Source organism: Penicillium lagena (assembly GCF_028827675.1).
Source record: "Penicillium lagena strain IBT 129212 chromosome Unknown utg000003l_segment0_segment0, whole genome shotgun sequence".
Lineage (NCBI taxonomy): Eukaryota > Fungi > Ascomycota > Eurotiomycetes > Eurotiales > Aspergillaceae > Penicillium > Penicillium lagena.
In genome coordinates this window covers 1398251-1422258 of record NW_026623224.1, presented here as the reverse complement: position 1 = coordinate 1422258, position 24008 = coordinate 1398251, and the positions used below count along the sequence as shown (strand labels likewise).

Genomic DNA, 24008 nt, shown 5'->3' with positions numbered 1-24008 from the left:
TGGATTATTGGTTTGCGAATCCGTTTTTCCAGACCAACCGCTGAGGTGCAAGCCTGTCTTCGGTATAGCAGATAAGTCCTGAAAGGGCTTGTTGTTGCCAGCATGAGAGGCAACAACAAGCCTCACGTGCCGGCCCTGTACTTTCCTTTTCTTCGTCTCTGGATTGCTACCTCCAGTCCCTGTTCGCTTATCTCAAGACGCACAGATACACATCATGTAGTCCACACCGGTCAACTCTTCTACTATTCATGACCTCCAGCTGCTCCATCGTCCGTTCCCTCGTGCAACATGGAAGTCATCCGGTGCAGGCCCTTGAGGCAATCTATCATGTTGGCCAAACTACCTGCCGAGATCTTGTGGATGATCGTGTCCCGCCTTCGAACCCGCGATATCTCTGCATGCACGCGTACCTGCTTGCAGCTTCGATGGATCCTCACGCCGTTTCTCTACCATCACGTCGGAATGAGATGGGATAACAATGGCAAGGGCAGATGCCCCGCAAGCCATCGGCTGCTGGTAGCTCTCCTGGAGAAGCCCCATCTAGGGGCCTTGGTGCAGAATCTCCGATTCGAATGCTGGATTAGCGAGAACGAGCTGTCGACCCCCTTCAGGTGGAAGTGGAAAACATCCCGCCCGCTGCAAAGAGTCAATGTCCACGCGCTCGCTGCAGGGCTCCTCTCTACGATCATGACCTACGACATTCGCCTGTTATTGTCTACCTACCTGACGTTCAGCAAGAATATGATTAACCTTTCGCTTGATTTCATGCTCGCAGACACAAATCCCTTCCGGGAACTTTGCAAGGACATTCAATTTAATCTCGAGCATCAAACTCCCAACTACCCCCTTCGCACGTTGCGCAGCTTTACATGTCTTTTGACCAGGAGCCGGCAAGGCCCTCACGGATCACTTGTCCGTCTCTCTCCTCGGTGTAAAGATGACCTCCATCAGATTTCCACAATGTTCTATCTTCCACGCATCGAAGTCATTCACACCGTGCTTCTCAACTCGGTGCGTTTTTGCTGGCCGATACCCAGGTCTCCCCTCGCGTCCAAACTCACCGTTTTGCGTCTCATCCCCACTGACATGACCCCAACTGACTTGGCTATGGTACTATCAACGACGCCTAATCTCCAGGAGCTCTGTTACTGTTTTGCAGATACCTGCTTCCTTGGCCGGCCGCAGTTCCTCCGGTATGATATTGACCAACTGTCTCGAGCCCTCTCGCACCTGAAACACTCTCTCAGGATCCTATGCCTGGTGGTGCATGACTTGCGGTGGAAATGCCCCATTCGCTGGAAGGGATCCTTCAAAGGCACTCTCGGCTCCCTGGCGAGCCACCGCAAGCTGGAATCGCTAACCATTCCGTTCATCATCCTTTTCGGGTGGGAGGCTCCTCCGCCACAGATAACGCTACAGAAATTGCCCCAGTCGCTGCGTGAGCTTCATCTCCGAGACGACTGTGCTGAGTTGAGCCACTACCGGTGGGGACCCCGACTCTGCCTTGAGAAGATTGATGATTTTCTGAGTCACCATCGTCCCAACAGCCTGGAGAGGGTCACTCTGACCGTCAACAAAAGGCCACGGGCTAAAAGGTACGAGTGGACCCGCGCGACTAAGAGCCTGTTCATTCAACTGTGTATGAAGCACTCACTGAAGACGGCCTGCAACACCGAATCTAATGTTATTGCCAGTCTGTGCTGTGAGTGGGACAAGGAGAACGAGTCCGGGTAGAAACATAGGGCTGGAAGTACGCACCTGGGAAAGCAATGATCTCTCACAACTAGGTGCATGTCCAGCAGTGTTGGTTGGCGAATTGGCACTGTGGCCCCTGTCAGACCCGAGATTCGCCTGCAAATACGCACGACCGAAGGAGTTGTCAGAAAGTTAATATTCTTCGATTTGACGTTGGATTCTTCTATATCCCTATGTAGACGTTCCCAGCCTTCCACGGTTCTCAGTTCATACGTTTAACAACAGCAGCTCCTTTCTCAAAATGCTTTAAGAATCTCCCAGAGATAACACGGTCCTCTACCTCACCAACAGCGATAGGCCACAACACCCGAGCAGCCCCATCTTCAAAACCAATAGGACATCCGTTTTTGGGCTGGCACTCTGGTGCAGCACTCATATACCCCGGGTCCACGGAATTCATCGCCACACGGCGCATTTCCCACGCCTTCCCGGCTTCTGTTTCCGTAATCATGTTTATAGCAGCCTTAGACATGTTCGTGTGGACATGGTGTCCAGCCTTGCTTCGTGAATTGGGCAAGTCTTCCAGAATCCCTTCCCGCGATGAAACGTTGACAATGTATCCCATCGGCTTTGATGTCGATGTCGACGATGAACCGGCTGCACCCATGAGAGGGAGTAGCTCGCGGCATAATATCAGTGGAACGAAGGCGTTCACCGAGTGGGCGCTGATCAGGTCCTCGTACGGGATCTCATTCAGAGTTTGCACCCATGATGATTTCGAGTCAGAGTCGAAGTCACCGGTGGTGCGAAGTCCTTTCTGAATGACTTGGCCACCATTCAGGGCGTCCTGGCTAATTCCATTTTCAAGCAGCTGTTGTGTTTGCCCGTCCTCAATGCCCGGTATCCAGGATGCTTGCATCCCTCCCCTTAACCGTGGCTGGTAGTCCACACTGACACCGCCTGCGAGTAGTGTCTTGGCTTCTGGTAGATCCTTGAATGCCCCTTCACGGGATATAGCCTTCATTTCTGCCTTTACGGGATCCGTCAAAGTCTGCGCGGCATTATTGATCAGAATATCGAGTGTCATTCGCGAATCAGAATTATGCCGTTCATTCCATGTACGCAATAGCTCCTTCACAACATGTACGAGCCTGAAAGCGTCACTTGCAGCTCGAAAGTCCGCACCAACGACTTTCAAACGTGAGCTCCATTGCTTGAAATCTGGCTCCCTTGCATATCGAGTTGCTGCATCACCGGGGTACCGAGATGAAACGATGACTCGAGCACCGCAACGAAGCATGCGTAGCGCAGTATGATAGCCAAGGTTGATTCGCCCTCCGGTAATCAGAGCGGTCTTTCCTGAAAGATTCAGTTTTTCGGGCAATGAAAGCCGAGATGAGGCAATATTGAACATTCCACACGATCGACACAATGACGGATATAACTCATGGGCTTCCGAGTCTGGGAAGCGATAACAACAAATATAGCACCTGGAATATTTGGAGTATTTGTCTTTTCGGGCTTCTGGCGCTTGCGAGGTATGATGCTGAGCTCGCAGGCGGCTGTCCATCCCAAGTTGTGTTCGCACCGCGAGGATCACGTCGCACAAGGGGCTTGATGATTCGAGCTGCGAGATGGACTTGTGCATATGAAGGTAGTCCAGCACCTTTAGTGCTGCTTGAAACTCTTCATTTGTAGGTATATTGTCACTTGAAGCTGTCGGTTCGTCCGCATCATTGTCCGCCACAGTGTCCAGTTGGTTCAGATAGGCTATGATTCCTTGAATCATGCTCTCGCATCTTGCCCACCGCAGGGCCATCGGCACCTCGCTCTGAGGAGTCAGGTGCCATGATACCCTCTCTAACAAAGGACACCTAGCAGTAGGCAAGTGAAGTGCTAGACTGCTGGGTATCTTTTTCTCGCGACATAGTTGATGATCCTCCCTCAGGCGTAGTGCGATAACTTCCGGGTCATCGCATTCGTCGAAATGTAAATCATTTGGGGTTGGCTTCATATTTTCAGCATATCCAATTTTCTCGGTTCTTTTTAAACGGTTGTATCGAACATGCGTTGGTTGTGGGATTGTCACGTATAACCCACGGTGTGACGTGGGCAGCTGAATTGGCCCCAAACACGAAGCCGCTAGTGACTCACGCGAACTTTGAGCCGCACGAAGCGCCTTATAAAAGGAGGGCGGGCCCAAAATAACACGTTCATTCTACCGGAGACTATCCAGTGTAGTCCCACCACCAATATCGACACGATGGTCCCGCTTCCTCTCCAAGCCGTCGTTCGAGGGCTTGTTACAACACCACCAGAGCTTACGCACCAAATCATCGATGATCTCCGCGTCTGGGACATTCTCAGGCTTTTGATTCATGACAATCTTTATATAAACGATTGCATTCTCTCACATCAAACCTGTGGCCAGGTCTTCGATCATGACCACGGCATTCTTGCCAAAGTGCGCGAGGCCGCTCGCTTCTATTATGAATTTTATTCAGACTGTCAACTTGAAATGGCACCCAAGAACTCCATCCTGGCCTTGAACATCCTCTCTGTCAAATCTAAACGATACAACCAAATTCTAGACACAATGCACTCGCGCATCTACGCCCAGATTCAATCGGCCACCAAGATTGCGAATCTGAATCGTTACGCTCCGGAGCATACTTCTGGGCCAGGACTTCCCGAAGTCTGGGACTACTCAACAGTTGAGGCCCTGGAAGAGCGCTGGAACGCCACGAAAGAAGCGAGGGGGAACCTTGCCCACAAGAGCATTGCTCAGCTGCGTTGGGCTGCAGATATGCTACAAACGAACCCGGACATCTTAAAGAGAACACTGGATCCAGGCCAACAGCCGCGACGGAATATCGCGCATGTCGTTCAGAGAATGAGGTCTAGCGCCGACAAAATTGCCAAAGTGCATCGCCTCTATTATGCAGGCTCAGAGTACCTCCTTTATGAATTTTTTCCTATCATTCCGTTCGACTGGGCCTTGGAGGAGCTGATCGATATGCTGGTAAAGCACCATTTGGCCACCGAAAGCCCTGATGGAGAAGCTGAAGTGCCCGAGAGGATGCCAGAAGATGGGATTGCAATTTCAATTGAACATCCCACATCTATCAAGCGCTCCGCCCAAATCCTGATCATCGGAATGCCATATTTCTATTCATCTTTTCCTCACTCGCTACCTCATTCCAAGCATCCTCTCATAACAAATAAGAAGAACCAGATTTTCCGAACTGCGAACACGCCTTGGTCTGGAAAGCCGTTCATATTTCCGGACCTTAATTTAGAGACCCCGTGTTTTACGCCACATAATTCTGGACCTCGCCCTGCGTTTCGTCGGGATAAGCCGTTTCAACTGTATGAGCCTCATGATGGAAGGGAAGAGGAATGGTTAGAGGCTTTTGTGACTTTATACCGCTATTTCAAAGGCTTGGAGAGTGAAGGCCACGCCCGGACTTAAATTGGGTTACCAAGCCATTGCTTATCATCTTGATTGAATGCAATTCAGTTACCCCATGCCTCCCGATCCTTTAAATTGGATTTGTATGGTTGGGATTTGTCGAGGAGTTAAGGGTCTCAACAAGGCAGATTGCGAAGAAAAAGAGACCTCCATTCCAGGCTTAGATAGAGTTGGGGGCAACAAACCCAGTAACTCCGCAGGTCTTCAAATTCGTGAGTCAAATCTTGACTGCCGAAGTCCTATAAGTGCCAATCCTTCTAGTAGATCAGACCTAAGATGTCGAAAAGTTGTGAAACTAGCGGTTGTAAGATGCTCTTGTAGACGGATAGAATGTCTGCAATCCAAGATCCCAGGTTGACTCGGGCATATCATCAATATCCGCATCCGTTTCTGGGATGTGTCGACTACCTCTCTGGAGAGAGCTGGGTGGATTGCCAGGAATCTCGCACAAACGTTGATAGGAGCATTGCCGGCCTCTGTCGCTGCACTCGGAGCACGGTTGTTCCCCGTTGCAAGCTTTTCTCAGACCCGCACAGCTATCACACGCACGTCGCTGTTTACCTCCTTGGTGTGGCTCGGGGATAGAATGTCCATCGTCTACACGAGCTTTGCAGGATTTCCAATGTCTTCGCAAAACATCTCTTCGGAACTGGTGAGTAATCTTTGCTTTATCGCAAGGGAATTATGGTAGACATACCCTCTGCTAAAAGAGGATCTACAAAAAGGACAGATGTTGCTTTTTCCCGTCTTATCTGGATGTGATATCAGCAAAACCGTGAGATGTTGTTTATAGTGAATGCACTAACGAGTCAATTCATGGCGCTTCAAATGATCCTGTCGTCCGAACTTCGACATGCACTTATCACAGCACCATTGCTTGCTGTTGACACCGGACCCTTGCCGCCGAGACTGGTCCATTCCGACAATTTGGTCCTGTAGGCTTTTTTTTCTTTTGCTGGATATCGACTGGTTGAGTGTTTATAAGTGATCGGAAATAGTTTGTTCAATGAATTTTTGTCTCTGTGTGATACCCAAGTAACCGACAAAAGACAGCCTGGTGTTCCTCGAACGTCGTCTATATGTGGGTTATGCCCGCCGATGAGGACCGTCACACCGCCGAGATGCCTGATCAACGGTGAAACATGAGTTCATCGGGCGATAAGAGATTAGCACCAGTTAAACCGAGGCTCTTAGGTGTTTCCGAGGCCGTGTCCGACCGTTTCGACCAAACCGATTGACGAGCGAGAGGTGGAAGTGTCAGATTGGGCCGGGTCGGTAACGATCCACTCGACCCGTCGCGATTCCCCCCGCACCGACCGCGCGTTTCCGAAGCCTTTCCTCCACAAAATGGAACAGAGTACATTCTTTGCCACATATTTAAAGGCTGTTTCAAACCCTACTACTCCCTTTCTCTCTTTCCGTATTCAGAGTCTGATTAGCCAAGTCCGATTAGCCAAGAGGTCGTTCAAGATCCATATTTCATCGCTAACAACAGCCCTTCAAATCATGTCGTCCATTGCAGTCTCATCTACAGCAGTAGCGAGTAACTCGCAGGCAGCTGAGGAACATTTCAATAACTGGCCTAATGACAAGGGAGTAAGTTTAAATGCCTTAGATTTAAGTTGAATAAGGCTCTAACGCAAGTACTCAGTTCGATCCTGAATTTGAAGAGCGTAGTCCCGTGGAACTGTCGGTAACTGGCCACATTCCCGCCTATGCTGCTGGAACCCTATACCGGACTGGACCAGGCAAAAGCAAAGTGGACACGGAAAATGACGGGATATTCCATTTATCTCACTGGTTTGACGGGTTCAGCCAAACGCATCGTTTCCAAATCATGGTCCCTGACAACGTTCATGGGACCGTTCGGGTCTTCTACAATTCGCGCTTCTCAACTGATGCTTTGATTGAGAGTGTGAGAAAGACTGGTTCTCTCGAACGTATGGGGTTCGGACAGAAACGCGATCCTTGCAAGAGTGTGTTCAACAAGGTTCAAAGTGAACATACTCCCCCTCAAGATCCATCTGCCGTCAACGTCGGCGTCACTCTATCCGTCAATATGCCTGGTCTGAATGACACATCTACTGCCGAACCTAACAAGCGCTGGGACGGTTCTAAGCGGATCCAGAATCTCTACGCAAAGACCGATTACAGTACCTTCAAGAAACTTGACCCGGAGACCTTGGAGCCCATAGGACTCGCCTCGCAGGCAGATCTTCACCCCGATCTCAACGGGCACCTGTCAGCCTCACATGCTCGATCCGATCCTAATGCTGGAGACGTTTTCAATTTCAATTGCTCACTGGGTCCAACCTCCACATATCGCGTTTTCCAAGTATCTACCTCTACGGGGAAGACGACAATTCTCGCGACCTTTCCTGGAACACCAGCGTACCTTCATTCCTTGGTTCTCACGGAAGATTATGTTTTGCTCTGTGTGTGGAATTCGCATCTGAATCCGATGAAACTTGCTGGCGGCTCTTTCATGGATGCCATAATGCCGATGGACCCGACACAACCAGCAACCTGGTACGTCATCGACCGCAGGAAGGGCCAGGGACTAGTTGCAAAATATGAGAGCCCTGCATTCTTCTGCTTCCACACCATCAATGCATGGCAGGAACCATCCAAAGAAGACCCCAGCAAGACGGATGTGGTGGCAGATCTTGTGAGGCTCGAGAGCCCGGAATTTTTGAAGACTCTATATTTCGAAAATCTCATTTCCACGTCCTCCGCGGCGAAAACTCTTGCCGAGCAACGGGACGATTCCTTGCACTCGTCCTTTTCTCGTTTCCGTCTCCATGCGGTGCCTTCTGCTCCCACAACTGAAATCGGCAAGGCATCTATCGAGTGGAGTGAATGTCAGGCGCTCAATCCCGAGCTTCCAACAATGAACCCCAATTTTATCACCCGGCGACACCAATATGTCTACGCTGTGACGTTTGGCGGCAAGTCAACCTTCACCGACAGTATTATGAAATTTAACTGCGAGACCAAGGAAACCCATGTGTGGTCGCACCACGGTCAATCCCTGGAGAAGCGTTATTCATCGCTGATCCGAATGGAAGCAATGAAGACGACGGAGTGCTTCTCAGCGTTGTCCTGGATGGGATGCGAGGCAAAAGCTATCTTCTTTGTCTAGATGCCCATGACCTCACAGAGCTTGGCAGAGCCAACGTCAATGGACCTGTTGGGTTCGGGTTTCACGGACAGCATGTTCCGAGAGTAGGGCTGCCTACTGGCGATTATTAGAGAGCAGAATTTGGGAGGTCATATGCCATACGTACAACAAAAGCTTTTGTACAGCTTGTAGTCTTTTTTAAATATCAATATCCGTATCCATCAACCCAACCCATTTGGTAAATTATGGTGGTACCTAAACTATATTTTGAACGTTGTGACGGGCCTTGATATTTGCACTGTTTGTCGTTCCCACTCTACGCCCTTTGAACGACATCCAACTTCAACTTTATTTAAACCTCTCTCAATCTCTCTCTTTGAGTCACACGCACAAGCAGCAAGCATTCTTCTCTCATATTTGCCCACACAAGAATAACTGTCGTCAAAATGGCACCTCCATCTGGTGAAGAAAATCTCTCCGTCCTCCTTGCGACAATGCAACCAACCTTGGACCCAACCACCTACGTCTTTCTCAACACCAGACAGCCTCTCACGTCCCTCCCTCTGGCCACTCTCGAGCCACAGCTTATTGTCCAGGAGGCTGAAGGCATCACTATCGTGACCACTGAGGCATTAGCCACATCCCACGGCTTCAAAGAGCAGACCTATCCTTGCAAAAAGATCTCGCTTGCTATCCACTCCAGTCTTGAGGCTGTCGGTCTGATTGCGACTATTACTTCTCGTCTCAAGGATCATGGTATCAGTACCAATGTTGTTAGCGGATATTTTCATGATCACATCTATGTTCCGGTGGATCGGGCACAGGATGCGATGCAAGTTCTTGGGGAATTTGCAAATGCAAAGTGAGCCTGCATTGTGTATGATAGCCATCGTTCCTCTTTAGGATCTACTTGAAATAATATATGTTCCCGTGTCTATTGTGTATCTGTTGGTTTTTCTGCCAACAGACGGCGCCTTCGTATTTGGTCTTCCTTTCATGCACTGTTCTCTATATGATTGCGAAATATCGCATAGTTTCCTTCCCCTCGAGTATCAAGAACAGCAAACACAATCTCCTCAAAAATTCCCTTCCATTCTGTCTCTTCCAATACTTCCTTGTAAACCCTGGCGACCTCGGATGGTGGATTCTGGAATGCTCCGCAGCCCATCGCCCCGAGCACACAATGAGTCGCTTTGTTTTGTGCCAGGACTCGGAACACTTGTCGCATTTTGTCCTTGAGGATTTCAATATCTTTTGGGCGACCTATTGTCTATCAGCACTCGGCCGAACTCTTAAGAACTGTGTCGAAGCATACCAAACCGTTTCTTGTCTGGCGTTAATAGAGGACGCCGCAAAGCTGCAAGACTCACAACACCGACAGTGAAAATCTCCTTACTTTCATAGACTCGACACCATGCTCCTATCTCATCTCTGAAAATGGCAACTTTGGGGGACCAGATTGCGCCAAATACAGGGAGAGGGTAGTATCGCTTGTGAAGGGTTGCGGCCAATGTACTTCGAATACAAAGTGCTTCCTCTTGCGCCAACGCACCACGAAGCCATCCTCCTCCAGGGTTTTTTTCACTAGCCATATTTAAAACGCCAATTTTGGCACCGGGTTCGCGGTCCAGAATCAACTTTGCAGCAGTAAAAGTGTCCCTGTTTTGGACTGTTATCTTTGGCTTTCTTCCATCGCGTACCGGAGCGATACTTGGAAGGAGGCGACGGTATAGATTTGACTCCGTGGAGGCTTCGGTTGAGTTGAGAATCTGTGAGGTTAGCGAATGGGTCTCCTCCGCTATCACCTGGCGTTGCAATTTATTTGGACTCTGCGACGTTTTTGACATTTTGACACTCTTAGCAGAGCTCTTGCAACAAGGTCAGTTTAATATTGAAGAGACTCTTGCTTTTTCTAAATAGAACTTTATATAAGTTAACCTCAACATTTACCATGACTCATGCAGGCTGTAGATCATGGCAGTGTTATACGAGGCACTTACGCGACTTTAATGTCAACAAGCGCTAGGCTATTTCAAGTATGGTGAATAAATCCCAGCGCAAAAACTGGATAAACTCTATGACCAAGGCCTGAGTATAGCTGCTGCCGCAGTCGCCCGAGAATCTCCCACAGTCGTAGGCCATATCTTGGGAAACGGGATTGACTCTTGCTTTTGGATCACGATTGAAAGAGATATGGAAAAGGATTGATTTAGCTAATTTTGGAATATCGACTATGAGAGCTCTGCCTTTCTCTTGTGGGAAAGCAGCCTAAGTCAACATCCACCTAAGCCAACTTCCCAAATGCGAGCAGCCAGGATGGGGCAGTGCGTCTAGACAGCCACTTTCTCAAATCTACGCGTACAGGCTATCAAGGATCTTGTAGCAGAAATACTTGAACTCGAATTCTATCTTCCTCGACCCCCAGAGACGCCAGAAGACTAAAGAAAGATCACTAACCCCAAAATCCGAAGAAAAATAAACAACTCCTCTTTCGAGGCCACTTTTTGCGTTGGCGGCATAAATCCAGCCAGCAGTCTCAACGTAAGCCGCCCTCCTCCACTTCACTTACGAGCAAGATGAAAATCTCCAGGGAAAAAAAGTATAAAAACCGCCCATGGCAGTAAAGTAGACTTTTATTCTCTTTTGGAAGGACGTGAGAAGCAGAGGAAAAGTGACGTCAATGCAACGATAGAGGAAAGAAGATAGGTAAAACAAAAACACCAGGGTATTAATCATACAAGAGAGGTCGAGGGATGATGACACTCGATCAGCCAGGGACTCAGTAATCATCTTCTCGTTCGACCACCATCATCAACTCAGTGAGTTCCTTCCGCAGAGCGCGATTGCGGTCCCAGGACTCGACGATCTTGGTACGCTGGCTTAGGAATACTGCCTTCTTCCAGGGAAGGCCGTACTGCGAAGCCATGCGATCAGGAATCCCGCGCGCAATGTTCCGCAGTACCAACGCAGCCTTGTAGGCGATGCCGAAGGGCTCGCCTTTCTCGTTGACGGGGGTATCCATGTAATACCACTTGCGGACGATACGTTCTTGGAGAACGGCGCGTTTGGAACTGGGGGGCCGTGCGTCGGCAGGGCGGTCTTCGGGGAGGTGGGAGGAGACGTGGCCAGCGACCATTGCGGTGTTAGTGCTTGGTCCAGACACCCGGAATCGATTGCAATTATCCCATTGACAGGTGTGAATGGGCCTTTCTGCGGCATCCAGTTTGTACTGGCCTGGCTCCTCAGCAGCCTCTAGGTTCATATGATCGGCGAAGACGTGGTTCCGGAGGTCGGTAGGAGATGCGAAAGCCTGCTGGCACATTTTGGAGGGACTCGAGTTGTCGGCCCACTTGCAGTACAGGTATGGGAACCCTTCAAACGTATAAGCAGTCTCCAAAGGTCGGATACCCTTGATGATGAACTTAGTGGCCGTTCCCGGGCCATTGATGACTTGAGCTTGGGCGTTTGTGAACGTATTGCTGACGTTCTTGATAAACTCGGCAGCAGGAAGAACGCCTCCTCCAGGAACACGAGGATCAGCGAACCGGCTCTGGTAGGCCTGCCACAATGCAATCTGCGTGATCTCACACTCTGTGTCTTCAATGAAGCAGCAACGAAGCCATTGAGAGCTGCGCTCGGGCTCAGAAAGGTCCATCAGGTCCTTCAGAAGCTCTGCAGGCACACGCGGGATTTCTGACGGAGCGGGCGCGACTTTTTCTTCTTGGAGAACGGTTTCCTTTTTGGTAGGCCGCGATTCGTAGGTGAGCAGTGCGACCATGCGAGGCACAAAAACCACCGGAAAGTTGATAATGTCCATCAATTTTTCAATGTTATCCGGGCTGAGTGTGTATTGATACCAAAAATCAAGTGCACCACTCAGGACGTCCTTGTCGAGGTCCAGTAGCGTGTGGTAGTACAGTTGCTGTAGAGTCTGTTTGGATATGCGTTCCATGGCCCGGTTTCCGTCACCTTCATCCATCTCGGTAGAGAAGTGTGTCAATGCCCAGAGAGCTCGCACGACATGCGCACGATCTGATGAGTCGAGGCAATTGACCAGGGAGACCCACAGGGGATCTTCAACGTCCGTCCGCATGAATTTGGTGCACTCTTCGGCAATATCGAGAGCATCGTTTCTGATTTCATTCAGGCGAGGCTGATTCGGTAGATTGATCAAGACGACCAGGAAATCCCTCAGAAGCCCCTTCGCGTAGCGCGAGACGTACCAAGCATTCTCTTTCAGCAACACCATGTTACGCATCACCAAAACGGCCTCTTTAACATTTCGAAGTTCATGGCTGAGCTCGTACGTTTCAAGACTGTCGTATGGCAAGTTCATGGGGATTTTTTGAATCTTGTCGAGGATGTTGCGCGTTCCGTGTAGTGAATTTAGCACGTTAACCCTATCGATGGGCTGCCGAGGATCGTACTGGAGTTCCCACTTTACTCCAGTGCAGATCCGAGTGACGTCCAACGCCTTCTCCATCAGGGTTTCCGCCAGCAAAGGAAATCCTTCAAACTTGAATTTGTCCCATCGTTGGTTAGAAATCTGGACCAGATGGTACAAGGCAAAGTCGATTTCGTCGGGTATGCCAGATTGCAGGCCATAATGGGCACGCTTGTAGATGTGATCAGCTGTAGAAAATGAGATCAGTTTGTCGCCACACCATGAGTCGGATTGGTGATTTACTTACTCCTTGGTACTTCAAGATACCGGAGAGGAAAATAAGGGTCATAGAAATCGGGCTGTTTCACTTGTTTTCGGTTGAGGTTGGCATACAGCACAGGGCGGTTCCCCGGCGTTGCGACTTCCCGCGTGGACATCGGTAGTGGAATTTGTTCCTTTCCCTCCCAGGTTTCGACACCGAAATGCGTACCCGGCTGGTGTTGTGCAGCAGAGCTGAGGGTCACATGGGAGCCGGTTGGAGGTTGAGGAGATGTGAAGCCTTGCTGGGTGTGGGAACGTCGCTCGCGTCCGGTGTCTGGGGTGAAGGGCTGGTTGACTTTGGGCGCCTGGCGCAGGCCCTCTGTTGCTCGAGTCAGTACAATTTGTCAGTGTTACTACTTGGGGCATGGGGGCGTACGTCGCAGGGAGTGCCGAGTTGTAGGGGTGGACATGTTGCCGATTGGGACAGATGAAGGGGACAGGCGCAGAAGCGGATTCACGGCGGTGTCTCCCTTGGGAAACGGATTTCCCAAGGCCGCGCAAGTGGATCTAAGCCGACCGGCTTCAAAGAAGGTATCTTGCCCAGGAGATGGTGAAAGTGCCGGGTCGTTTTCACAGCCCTTGAGGGAAGGGCTTTTGTAGGGAGGCTGGTTTTGGCGATCGTCTTGCTGCGGTCCTCGTGGTGAAATCGGCGCCAAGGAATATCGGCGAGGATTCAGTCTGCTTGTCGAGTGACAAGAGTGTGGTGCCCCGCGACAAGGTGACCGATGCGGCGCGTTCGAGCTGGGATCAGGTCTCGCGGCGACGATGCGCGACAGACTGAACACAGACTGCTCGCTAGCGGGAGGAGGTGTAGAAGGGAGTGATGGCTGCGTGAATGAAAGGGATTCCGGCGACCAAGACCATCCGTGGAATAAGCGCCAATGCCTAGAGGAAGTGGCCCTGAGACGCAGAACAAGAGTTGGTGATCGACCGACCTGATTGATCATCCCAGCCAAAAGTAAAGTCGCGTCGGATGGCTGGGTTGTTCCGTTCCGGTAGTTGCTGCCTGGGGTGTCGAGATTGGGAGCATACAGTACATGGAAACATCACATGATAGTGGACAGGCTTGGACAATGTTCTATTTTGTTCAACGTGATTGCCTTTTGATTTCAAGTAATTGATTTATCCCGCAAGGACTACCGTGGACTGCTGATTCATGTTCTGCGTGTGGATGCTGCAAATATATATTTCTCTGCTGGATCAAATGACTCCGTCCAGTACTTCCCTCCCACCGTTCTTGTTTCTTCCAACATCTTCGAGGGCTATATCTGTATATGAATATATCAACTTTTCTTCACAATGAGCCCAAACATACCCTACCTCACTCACCTGGCCCTCGCCAAGTTCTCCCATACCACCACCCCCATCGAGCATGCCGGTCCACTGACCTGGCACCATGTTAATGGGAATGGCGAGCTGCTCTGCATCTTTGAAAAATTGCCAGACAGCGTCTCAATGCCTACCAGACTGATACTGCGCGTGGTTCAACACCAGACCACACTGGTATGACTTCCAGTTCCTCGTCGAGACAATTTGCAGCAGGCTGAGAGGATGTCTGGTCACAGGAGCAAATTGACCTTTTGCACGCAATGACCACTGCTCAAGATTTGAATGGTTCTCCTCAGAGAACACTCTTTACTGTCATTGTGAAGATGCCCTGTCTGGCAATCAAATACCCTTCAGGACCAACCTATGTGGGTATATCTCTTCTGCCATTTTCGTTCACGTATTGAGTATCAGCAGCTCCGTCGTTTCCAAATCAAGTTCGTGTCTGATCGCGACTACTATACGGCACTCGCTCTCTTGGGCGAGATCAATTGTCCCTTGACAGAAGGGAGTGCGCCTTCGGTCCCGTCCTCTCGAAGACTGCCCTCAACCATGTCTTTGAACTCGGAATACGCCCCGTCACTTGCAACAAGCTATACTGGGGAGCCGCACACCAGCCCTGCGATCCCTTTTCATCATTCTGCAGCATACAGACCTGCCATGGCGACAAGTATGCCGCATCTCTCCTCTACCTCAGACACAGTCCAAGCCATTCTAATATCTTGATCTACTCAGCTACCAGCCCACCGCTCTCGTGCTCAGGAAGTGCCTCCCTTATTACATCCTACCTCACGCGTCCTTCGGTCAGAAGCATCGGTCCCAGCAATAACAGAGCACAGGCAACTTTACAACGACACCAGGATACTCCGAGCTTCAATCATGAACCTATGCGACGCACAAACACCTATACCCTATCGTCAACCACCGTGCCATATCACGACGTCGAACAACTGAACCAAATGCTGCCCCCTCGCTCAGAACAAGTCAGGCGTACTAGCACAACAACTACTGCTGCTAGACCTACTATCTCCGCAGCACACCATGACATTGAATCGCTCAGCCATGACCTTCCCCCCAAGCGAAACCTTCCATTCTCAACCCCGAACCCAATCGCGAAAAGACCCCGAACAAATGCAGTGCTTCAAACTCAGACACCCAGTTCTACTCCACGTCCACCGTCGTCGCAACTCCCGCATGCACGTCCCGAACTCAACGAGAGACAGGACTCCCATGCAAATGCTCCATTGCGGGGATTATCACGTTGCGCCTCGAACATCCAAGTCTTCCAATCCCAACCTCCCTCACCGACACCAACGCAGCTGCATCCACAGCGACTGCCAACGCAAAGAGTCCATCTGCACTCTCCTAAGCCTCCGCCAATCTTTCGACCAAATACATTTACGGAGCGCAGTACAGATCTCGATGACTATACTTCATCGGCTGCACAGCTCTGCCCAGACATTCCGCCCAACACCACATTTATAACACAGCCCGAAACCCAAAGCCAGAACCAGCACCAAAATCCACGGCCGCAACCACCTGCCCACCCACCATCCCTATCCTCGTCCTCAATTGAACTAAGCCTTTCGCAATATTTCTCCGCACCAACAGCGGAACGCACCGCCATGCTCGAGAACTGGATGTGCGAGCTGCTCGAGGATGATAAGTTCATGGTCCTGTGTGAGGATGTCGAGGGGGTGTGGAGGCGATTTGCGTTTGGGAAGAAGACGTGAGTTTCGGGGATTATCTGTCATTGATATCTCTATTGTGTTGAAGCGTTGTTGACTCGGGTCATTTCTTGGCTTTTTCTCGGTCCAGCTTTCATTATATTCTTTTTTGCTTTCTTTCTCTGTCCTTTTGAAATTATAAGTGCATCATCTATAGCATAGAGATTAGCTGACTGCGTGGGATTTTTCTCTCTTTTTCTGTTTTAATATATCGGACTACCTAGGCATTACCAAAATACTTCAGTGAAGACAACAGCATGAGTGAAAGAAACGAGAACTGCAGCCCTGGGTTAATGAGTACATTCTCCATATTAACCTTAACACCTAGTAAAAAAACAAGACTAAACTAAACAGGAGAGACCACACAAGACAAGAAACAGTAGGTAAAGTGGTAGAGTACAACCGATATTTTCTCCATAGCAACAGCTAGTCAAGTAAGTCAATTCGTATGCATAACGCAACGACGTAAGTAGAAACCAAGGAGCGGGGCAAGGAAAGGAAAAGCGTAAGATATGAAAGGGGATATCATTCAAAACGGGAGTTGAGTTGAAAGACAACGAACGTCTACTGTGGGTGCATCTCATCTCATCTCAGCGCGAACGCCGATAAATCAACCCCGAAAACACATTGAGATATCCCTCCTTTGTGAGCATTGTAAAGTCCACAACGACGCGACCCGCACCCCCATGCGACTGCGAAAGCTGCGGAGCGAGGTTCGGGGAGGTTTCGCCGTGCTCGGTGGACGATAAACCTGGCGGGGGTGTGGCGGAGGCGTTCTGGGTGACAGAACCTTCGGCGCCGACGGCGAGATCGGCCAGGTGCTGCAGGGAGCGCTGCTCGTTGGGACCCATGGGCGGGTGGTTGGACGAGGATGTCTTGGGCAGACTACCCGACTCATGGAGCTGGCTCTCCTGGGCCTTGGCGCGGCGCCATTCGAGGAAGATGCGGATCTTTGCGTCCCAGCCGGGGGTCCCGAAGATGTCGTCAAACTCGGATGCGTTGGTGGAGCGCCTGGAGCGGTGGTCCAAGATCTCTTCAACTTTTCCGAGCGAGTCCCAGCATTCGCTACCGTGTTCCGGGAGGACGGTGGCTTCGAGAAGGGTCATCGATGCGAGGGCTAGACTGTGTAGGTCAATGGGGGAAGGTTGGCGGTTCTGCAGAGTCGCTTTGTGCATCTCATTGATCACCTCCTGCGCGCAGTAAATGATTTCGTAAGGGCTGTAGACGAAGACGTGGCGCTTGATCAGCAGGCGGATGGTCCAGTACAGCTGCGCTTGAAGACTCTCGAAGAGTGGTCGCGTGCTGGTGTTCTCGGGCAACTCATGCACTTTGAACACGTCCTCCATCTCGGCGAGACGCTCAAGCGAAGCGACCAAGTTGGCGCCGACCATGCGGCCCAATCCGGTGTTCGCCTGGCACACGTTGGGTTCAACAGTCGCGAGAGTGACCATCTCGGACAGGAAGGTCGAGTAGGCTAGGATATCAAAGTCAGCATGCGTGGAAAAAAAGACCGGACTCAACTTACAGGCAATCCCCGTGGTGATCTGCCCAACAACCCGCTCATCTTCACGCCCACCGATCTCATGGGAGCCAAGAACAGTCGCATCCGCTACGCTAATGGCATACCACCGAGCCAAAATGACCAAAGACACCCAGTTGCGCCGTGTAAGGTTGGAATCCGAGTCAACATCAGGATCAGTATCACGCTTGTTCTTCAATTGACCCTGGCTCTTTGCCAGATCATATCCGAGCTTACTGGCGGCCTGGACCAGAGTGTGTTTGGGAATACCATCTTTCAACACAAAATTCTCCGGGCCACGAGTGTCACAATCGATGATCATCAGCAGAAGAGTCTGTAGCCATACCAAGTTGACTGCGGTGGAGTGAACCATGAGCGGCTGGCGGGTGTGGAAAAGAAGGAGGTCTTGGGCATTGTCAAAGGACGTGACTTTTTCGAAATTGCTTGCCACGCGCGACAAGTCCGTCCGAGTGATGGTGTACAACGCATAGCAGAAGATCTCTTGCGCTTCTCGGTGGCACTGGTGGAGCAGCTCTAATGTCCTCTCCCTGGTGTGCGGTAGAATCGGCAGCAGAGTATGGATTTTTTGATAATAGCTGCGCGTTTTGTAAGTTCATGAGCACGAGTAATGTAGGGTTCAACATACGCATCAAGGGCGCCTTCGTCTAGGCTGACTGGAGTCATGTCATCGTCGCCCTCATGCTTGGGCAGGTCGGTCATTTCAAGACCGCTGGGCAGGTCGTGCTCATTACCAGCCGGGTTCCAAAACAGGTTGCCCGGCTTGGGAGCACCGCCGCTTGTGACTGCTGGGTTGTAAGGGTCCGCCGATGACTCCGTCGCATCGAAGGCATTCTGTGACCCACGCGCATTGAAGTTCGGCTGCGCGAATGACGAGCTGGGCAGACCCTCAAAGACCGAGTATGTTCTCTTTCGGTTGCCGCCGCTCGAGTCCACCGGCGAGGCGAAGTCTTGGTAGGCTCGGGGGAGGTCGTTCATTGACTGGTAGGGCACATCGGGCTGGACCATCGCAGGTTGCATTTGACTCTCCAGGGTGTGAAGGCGCTCGGCAAGTTCCTTGATATAACTTGTTGAAGGTCAGTATGGGTAGCGAAGATGGAGGCGTGTTATTCCTACCCTTTACTGGGACCGCGTTTCATCGGCACGCGACTGAATTGGCACACAATGCCCAGACGGCGGCAGTTGGAGCATCCTTCGAGGCCAGTCTCGGAGGTGGCATCGCATCGCACCTGAATAAAAACAATCGCGTTAGCTGGAGAGACTCGAGGTCGCGTCCCGTCACCAGGGCAGAAATCATACCTTCTTTCGGCGACACTCATCGCAGGCCCTCGAGATTTTCGAACGCTTACGCGCGCTTTGTTCACCGTAACTCAGATCGTGATTCGGGTCGACGCCGACTTGCTGACTTGGCGGAAACTGTAGCATCTGCTGGTGTTGATCCTCAGAGTCGTGACGGCCCATGTCAGGCGCGCCGGCATTGGACGAGCCCAGCACCATCGACTGGCCCTGGTGGACGCCGTTACTCGAACCGCCCCCGAGATTGGCACCGGAGGTTTCGCGAGACAGCTCGGCTGTCAGGAGCTCGTCGTCCGTCAGCTGGCGGTTGCTGTAGTAGGGCATGGCGCCTTGGGCCATCTGCGCGGCGTTGGGGGAGGGGTAGGAGGGCGCCGGAGGCATGTCGGAATGTTCGCGAGAATTCATAGCGCGAGAAATCACCCGAGCTGGCTCGAGGGGGGATGGTGTTGAGAAAAGCGAGCTTCCGGGGTGACAGGGAGGGAGTGGGAGGAGGGAAGGTGAAGGGAAGTTGCAAGGTTTTCTGCTCTACAGGCTAAAAAAAGGAGCGGGCATGCTGAAGGGGCTAGCGCGCTGAGCGAGACCAACATTGCTGCGAGGAATTGTGTCTTTTGGATTCTCCATTTCCTTATAATTTGTTCCTTAGCCATATACTCCAGCCCTATAGTTAGTTGATCACGGAGACGGCGATTCATTTCTGCGTGGCGAACGGATTAACTACGGCCGACCGGGCCTATGTACTTCCTGATCCATCACTCCTTCACTCCCTCACTATGGCCGGGGATGATACAGCGATACCATTCGCAGCATCATCTAGACTGTTCTCAGTGGTATCCCACTCACTGTCGTTGACTCGCCACCCGGTCGTGATGATGACGCTCTCCACGCCTCTGATTATCCAATACAGCGACCGGAGACTCACAACCATAAATAGACATGGATCGTATTAGTGTCTACTCCTTTCTGCCGTCTTCGGGGTCGACATGATCTGGATATCCTCATTCCGTGTAGTCTTAACCTAATACATATACATAAGAATTGGAGTGCTCTATCGCTGGTAACATAGCATCCATCAACACTCAAAATGGCCTCGAAGACTTCGGTTCTAGGTCTGCGGTCCATGCTGGCGACCTCATTCTCGTCTACTCCCCAATCTCGACACGACTCACGACTTCGCAGCGCATATGCTCCTGTCACGCGGGGAGAAGACTGTGCTGAAATAATTATGAAACTGTTCAGACTTCGGCAGAGATTGCGACGTCTTCGCGATGAACTGTTCGACGAACTCCCAGACGATCCAGGACAATTGCCCATTCGGTGTCGGCCAAGTTATCGCCAATTCCGTCATTAGGACTTGCTTGTTTGATTATTCGCCGGTCGTAGCTTGACAGGTTGCTTTTGTGTTGTTTCTGCCGAGGTATGTTGCACTTTGGCCCGCTCGGTTGGTACTGTCAGAGCGAAAGAACCAGAGGAGTGTTGTTGGTGCTAGAAGGACTCATGGCTAGAAAGAATAGAATAAATCGAGTGAAAATCGTATATTCGGTCTCATGAGGGAGACATAGATAGTCCGAAGAATAAGAAAGATACTGAAGTTCTTTCTCTTATAGAGACTAACGCCTAGACTATCAGGTCGAAAAAGACTCGCATACGTAGAGGGCATTTACCCGGTTGTTGTAGATTAGTGATTCTCAAAACGAGATGTGTCCAATAACTAACACTAAGCTGTCTAGTATACGGCGCAGCGTCCGAAGTGGATATTTTGAGTGCATACACTCAGGCCGATCGGGACGAGCACGAGGCCGTATTACGCTTGTAAGTATGTAAACCCGGATTCCTTAGCAGCGGCGTGTTCATTCGTGGGTCCGCCCGCGCAGATCAGGGCTTCGTCGACGAGCCGGCGCCAAAGCCTCTGCAGGCAGCCCGAAGCAGGCACTCTGACGCCATCAGGCTGCCTCGTACCGCGCCATGACCAGTTCTGGTACCGAGTCGTAACGCGCTGCGTCGTCCGTGTTCTGCTTGTGTGCATTATCTGCCAATGAAAGAACAGCCCGACAGGGATCGTGGAATGTTCTGCGGAAAGGCGGAACATGGTCCAGTACGCATTGTACCTAGATCCTTTGGGGGTAGGCCCCTGAGAACAGCGGCCCCAATTTGGCCCGTGATTCACTATTCTTAGGACTTGTTGTCACTACAGACCAGGTGTCAGGCAGTTGGTGCGGCCCCAGATTCTAGCTAGCGAGATCCATTGCGGTGGGGGGTGAGTTCGTGCGAAGATAAGCGTAGAAAAGGACACACGATTAGTTAGGCAAAAAAACACGGCGGTGTTCTGTTTCATGCTGACCCCTGGATTCGAATTTTTTTTTTACTGGGTGTCCAAAGGGGCCGCCGCATTTGGGCATTGCCACCCCAGTCAGGCAACCACCCCCAAGAGCAGATTGGCACTGACGGGAAGGACACAAGAAGAAAATAATTCGTCCTGTCCGTCCTCTCAACGATGATCACCGAACTCGGCTTGGGACTGAATCCTTCTCACGCCAGTGTACACGCAGGTAACCCTAACGGGGCCCCCTAACCCGTAAATCATGGTTCCTGTGGGACCCGACACGCGAGGGCCAATGTATTTGATGCTAGTGGAGACGGCACTGCGATGCCACGTACAGATGCACCGGCGTGCAGTTGGATAGATGTAGCAGTCCCCTGTCGGGTAGATGTCGTTAGTCAAGGAAAGATGTAGTTGCAGATAGCAAGAAAGGAGTAATAGACGGGTCTGTACTGCGTACACCGAGAGTACGGTGGCCTGAGGCAGCAGTACCAGAATTGCCCCCGTTACCGTATCCTTACCACTCAGGGCAACCACAGCGACCATTTCCGCAGCGACACCCCCCAGCCCGTTATTAACTAACCGCCGCTCGCCCGCTTTTCACTTCTTCTTCTTCCTCACTGCACAGAGTGTCCCGACACGCTTTGACATCGAGTTTCTCACTTGGCCGCCACTACCGGTCTCTGGTGTCCTGTCTAACGGCCGGCGCCAAACGGTGCGTAGGCTTGGGCTCCCCCCAAATCTCCCCTCTTCTACTTTTTTTCGCCTCTTGCCTCAGCGCAACCCGCACAATCCCCCTCTCACCACCACTGGATTCTCTCCGTTCTCGCCCTTTTTTCCTACCAATTTCGCAGTGACAGTGGCTTCTCCAACGAGCCTTGTATACTGCTGGATCGGCGTTTCTGTGACTTGTGTGCACATTGGCACCTTCGCCTAAGATACCCTTGCTTGTCTTCGTTCTCCTTCGTTCGGTCCGACTACTTCTCGAAGAATATCGCACGGACCCCTAAGCCTTGACGGCTTTTGATACCTCTCAGTCTCCACGACTGACTGTTTTTTATTTCAACTTTGATTTTTTTATTTCGTGATTTATCGCATGTGTGCTCTTCAGTAACCACACGCGATGCTGATCGAAGGTGAGAAGTGGGCTTGTGAAGCTTGCGTCCGGGGTCACCGGGTCAGCAGTTGTCACCACAGTGGTATGTCGATCCGATCACGTACATCACGGTCTTCGAAAAACTAACTCGTCGTGAATAGACCGCCCCCTGACCCACATCAACAAAAAAGGCCGTCCAGTCTCTCAATGCACCCACTGCCGCGGCCTACGCAAGTCTCGAACAACCCACGTCAAGTGCGATTGTGGCGAGAAGAAGAAGAAATCCGACATGTTTGACTGCCATGCGGGAGAGAAGCGAGATTTGAAGCGTGAGCATGCTGGCGCTGGTTTCCGGAATCACTTTTTCTGATCTGAAATTACAGAGGACGCACTTCATCGCTGTGGCTGCAGTCATGGTCAGCGCTGCACGTGTGCGCTGAAAAAGGAATCCCATCTAGATACCGTTCCCGAGACTGGTCTGCCCTTGTCTCAGCCGTCGGGTCCCACTAAACCCCATCTCACCTCGACCAAGTCCGAGTCGACATTGACAATCTTCCGAGATGGGCACCACAAGCCCGCCCACAAGCACAATGACATGGCTCACAAGTGCGGTTTGCCTTACACCATCCCCCGATCGCACACCATCCACCACCCGTCCGACCTACCCCGTCGATCTGCGGACCATCTGCCCTTGACGCAGTCGGCGTTTGTCAACGAGCCCCTCGCGCTGTCGATGGATTCACAACCACAATCGCAGCAGCCGTCGCAGCAAGGTTCTCCGCACAGCGCGCCCGGCGCCGGTGGCGAGGAGATCGCGACGACGTCCGCCCCTCTCGACCAGTCGTTCCTGGATCACTACGCTTCCACCTCGCTCGACCATACCCAAGATGTGAAACCGACCTCTGCCCCGCCCAACTTGGACGAGCGGCCCCTGGAGCGGATCATAACGAGCGTACCGCCACCTCTCGATGTCTCGACCTTCACCTCGTTCCCCAACACCACGAGCAACTCGCCGATTACGTGCATGGCATTCCAAGATCCCTACCAGGAACCGTACTTTGCGTCCCCCGACTCGGAACTGCCCTTGGGCTCTGCGGGACTGGGTGCTCCCTCCGTCGATTGGTCGAGTTTCCCCCTGTACTCCTCGGACGTACCAGCGGCGACCAGTACGCAGACGCCGTCATACGCCAGCTTCGATTACAACTCATACCCGACCGGTCTCCCACCGCCGTCCTCCTCTGGCGAGATCTCCGAGGCCGACGAGTTCGGACCGCTCCCGGCTCTGGGGCATGCAGGCAACGGCGGTGACATGCACGATCTCCACAGCGTGAGTGAAGCATCGGACATGGACCACCTCCGCGTCAGCTCTGCGTCCTCATTGGTCGGGCTGCCTCAAGCGCAGCTCCTGTCGTCGAATGATCTGGACTCCATCAACATTGACGATTTCCTTAAGTCGGCCAACGAATCCACCGCCGCGCTCGAGCACCAGCTGCACGCCAGCATGGCGATGGAACCCAAGCCCGTCCCCGCACAGGACATGTATGCCGTGTCGTCGCAGTCACCCAGCTACAACAACAAGCCCCTATCCAACAGCATGCCGTCGCCACCGGATTCGGTTCCTCTGTGGCCCAGTAGCCTGTTCGATGCCGGCTCCACCCCGCCCATGGATGAGAGTTACTTCCGGCAATCGTGGGCGCTGTAATTGTGCGGCACGTC

At 51.7% G+C, this 24008-nt stretch overlaps 14 protein-coding genes across 14 annotated transcripts; 8 read left to right on the top strand and 6 right to left on the bottom strand.

Annotated features, from left to right (window-relative positions):
- Positions 1-288: 288 nt before the first annotated feature.
- N7510_005730 (F-box protein) lies at positions 289-1734 on the top strand (the record flags this gene model as incomplete). Its single annotated transcript, XM_056977656.1, has 1 exon — positions 289-1734. One exon carries the CDS (start codon positions 289-291, stop codon positions 1732-1734), a length of 1446 nt encoding a protein of 481 aa, XP_056833688.1.
- A 223-nt stretch (positions 1735-1957) lies between these two features.
- Positions 1958-3709, bottom strand: N7510_005729 (uncharacterized protein; the record flags this gene model as incomplete). The annotated part of the gene is made up of 1 exon (XM_056977655.1): positions 1958-3709. One exon carries the CDS (start codon positions 3707-3709, stop codon positions 1958-1960), a length of 1752 nt encoding a protein of 583 aa, XP_056833687.1.
- Positions 3710-3958: 249 nt separating this feature from the next.
- N7510_005728 (uncharacterized protein) lies at positions 3959-5167 on the top strand (the record flags this gene model as incomplete). The annotated part of the gene is made up of 1 exon (XM_056977654.1): positions 3959-5167. The coding sequence occupies one exon, from the start codon at positions 3959-3961 to the stop codon at positions 5165-5167; it is 1209 nt and encodes a 402-aa protein (XP_056833686.1).
- A 295-nt stretch (positions 5168-5462) lies between these two features.
- Positions 5463-5761, bottom strand: N7510_005727 (uncharacterized protein; the record flags this gene model as incomplete). The annotated part of the gene is made up of 2 exons (XM_056977653.1): positions 5463-5654; positions 5717-5761. 2 exons carry the CDS (start codon positions 5759-5761, stop codon positions 5463-5465), a joined length of 237 nt encoding a protein of 78 aa, XP_056833685.1.
- Positions 5762-6673: 912 nt separating this feature from the next.
- Positions 6674-8419, top strand: N7510_005726 (carotenoid oxygenase family protein; the record flags this gene model as incomplete). Its single annotated transcript, XM_056977652.1, is given in 3 exon segments — positions 6674-6763; positions 6819-8190; positions 8205-8419. The coding sequence occupies 3 exon segments, from the start codon at positions 6674-6676 to the stop codon at positions 8417-8419; spliced, it is 1677 nt and encodes a 558-aa protein (XP_056833684.1).
- Positions 8420-8734: 315 nt separating this feature from the next.
- N7510_005725 (ACT domain-containing protein) lies at positions 8735-9154 on the top strand (the record flags this gene model as incomplete). The annotated part of the gene is made up of 1 exon (XM_056977651.1): positions 8735-9154. The coding sequence occupies one exon, from the start codon at positions 8735-8737 to the stop codon at positions 9152-9154; it is 420 nt and encodes a 139-aa protein (XP_056833683.1).
- A 128-nt stretch (positions 9155-9282) lies between these two features.
- N7510_005724 (uncharacterized protein) lies at positions 9283-10135 on the bottom strand (the record flags this gene model as incomplete). Its single annotated transcript, XM_056977650.1, has 2 exons — positions 9283-9551; positions 9604-10135. 2 exons carry the CDS (start codon positions 10133-10135, stop codon positions 9283-9285), a joined length of 801 nt encoding a protein of 266 aa, XP_056833682.1.
- Positions 10136-11067: 932 nt separating this feature from the next.
- On the bottom strand, positions 11068-13403 carry N7510_005723 (putative chromatin remodeling complex subunit (Rsc9); the record flags this gene model as incomplete). Its single annotated transcript, XM_056977649.1, has 3 exons — positions 11068-12920; positions 12980-13312; positions 13370-13403. 3 exons carry the CDS (start codon positions 13401-13403, stop codon positions 11068-11070), a joined length of 2220 nt encoding a protein of 739 aa, XP_056833681.1.
- Positions 13404-14292: 889 nt separating this feature from the next.
- On the top strand, positions 14293-14502 carry N7510_005722 (uncharacterized protein; the record flags this gene model as incomplete). The annotated part of the gene is made up of 1 exon (XM_056977648.1): positions 14293-14502. The coding sequence occupies one exon, from the start codon at positions 14293-14295 to the stop codon at positions 14500-14502; it is 210 nt and encodes a 69-aa protein (XP_056833680.1).
- A 183-nt stretch (positions 14503-14685) lies between these two features.
- Positions 14686-16052, top strand: N7510_005721 (uncharacterized protein; the record flags this gene model as incomplete). Its single annotated transcript, XM_056977647.1, has 2 exons — positions 14686-14989; positions 15055-16052. 2 exons carry the CDS (start codon positions 14686-14688, stop codon positions 16050-16052), a joined length of 1302 nt encoding a protein of 433 aa, XP_056833679.1.
- A 584-nt stretch (positions 16053-16636) lies between these two features.
- On the bottom strand, positions 16637-19260 carry N7510_005720 (putative C6 finger domain protein; the record flags this gene model as incomplete). The annotated part of the gene is made up of 5 exons (XM_056977646.1): positions 16637-17520; positions 17572-18161; positions 18212-18649; positions 18700-18812; positions 18883-19260. 5 exons carry the CDS (start codon positions 19258-19260, stop codon positions 16637-16639), a joined length of 2403 nt encoding a protein of 800 aa, XP_056833678.1.
- A 700-nt stretch (positions 19261-19960) lies between these two features.
- N7510_005719 (uncharacterized protein) lies at positions 19961-20227 on the top strand (the record flags this gene model as incomplete). Its single annotated transcript, XM_056977645.1, has 1 exon — positions 19961-20227. One exon carries the CDS (start codon positions 19961-19963, stop codon positions 20225-20227), a length of 267 nt encoding a protein of 88 aa, XP_056833677.1.
- Positions 20228-20680: 453 nt separating this feature from the next.
- On the bottom strand, positions 20681-20902 carry N7510_005718 (uncharacterized protein; the record flags this gene model as incomplete). Its single annotated transcript, XM_056977644.1, has 1 exon — positions 20681-20902. The coding sequence occupies one exon, from the start codon at positions 20900-20902 to the stop codon at positions 20681-20683; it is 222 nt and encodes a 73-aa protein (XP_056833676.1).
- Positions 20903-22319: 1417 nt separating this feature from the next.
- On the top strand, positions 22320-23994 carry N7510_005717 (copper fist DNA-binding domain-containing protein; the record flags this gene model as incomplete). The annotated part of the gene is made up of 3 exons (XM_056977643.1): positions 22320-22395; positions 22454-22621; positions 22676-23994. 3 exons carry the CDS (start codon positions 22320-22322, stop codon positions 23992-23994), a joined length of 1563 nt encoding a protein of 520 aa, XP_056833675.1.
- Positions 23995-24008: the final 14 nt, after the last annotated feature.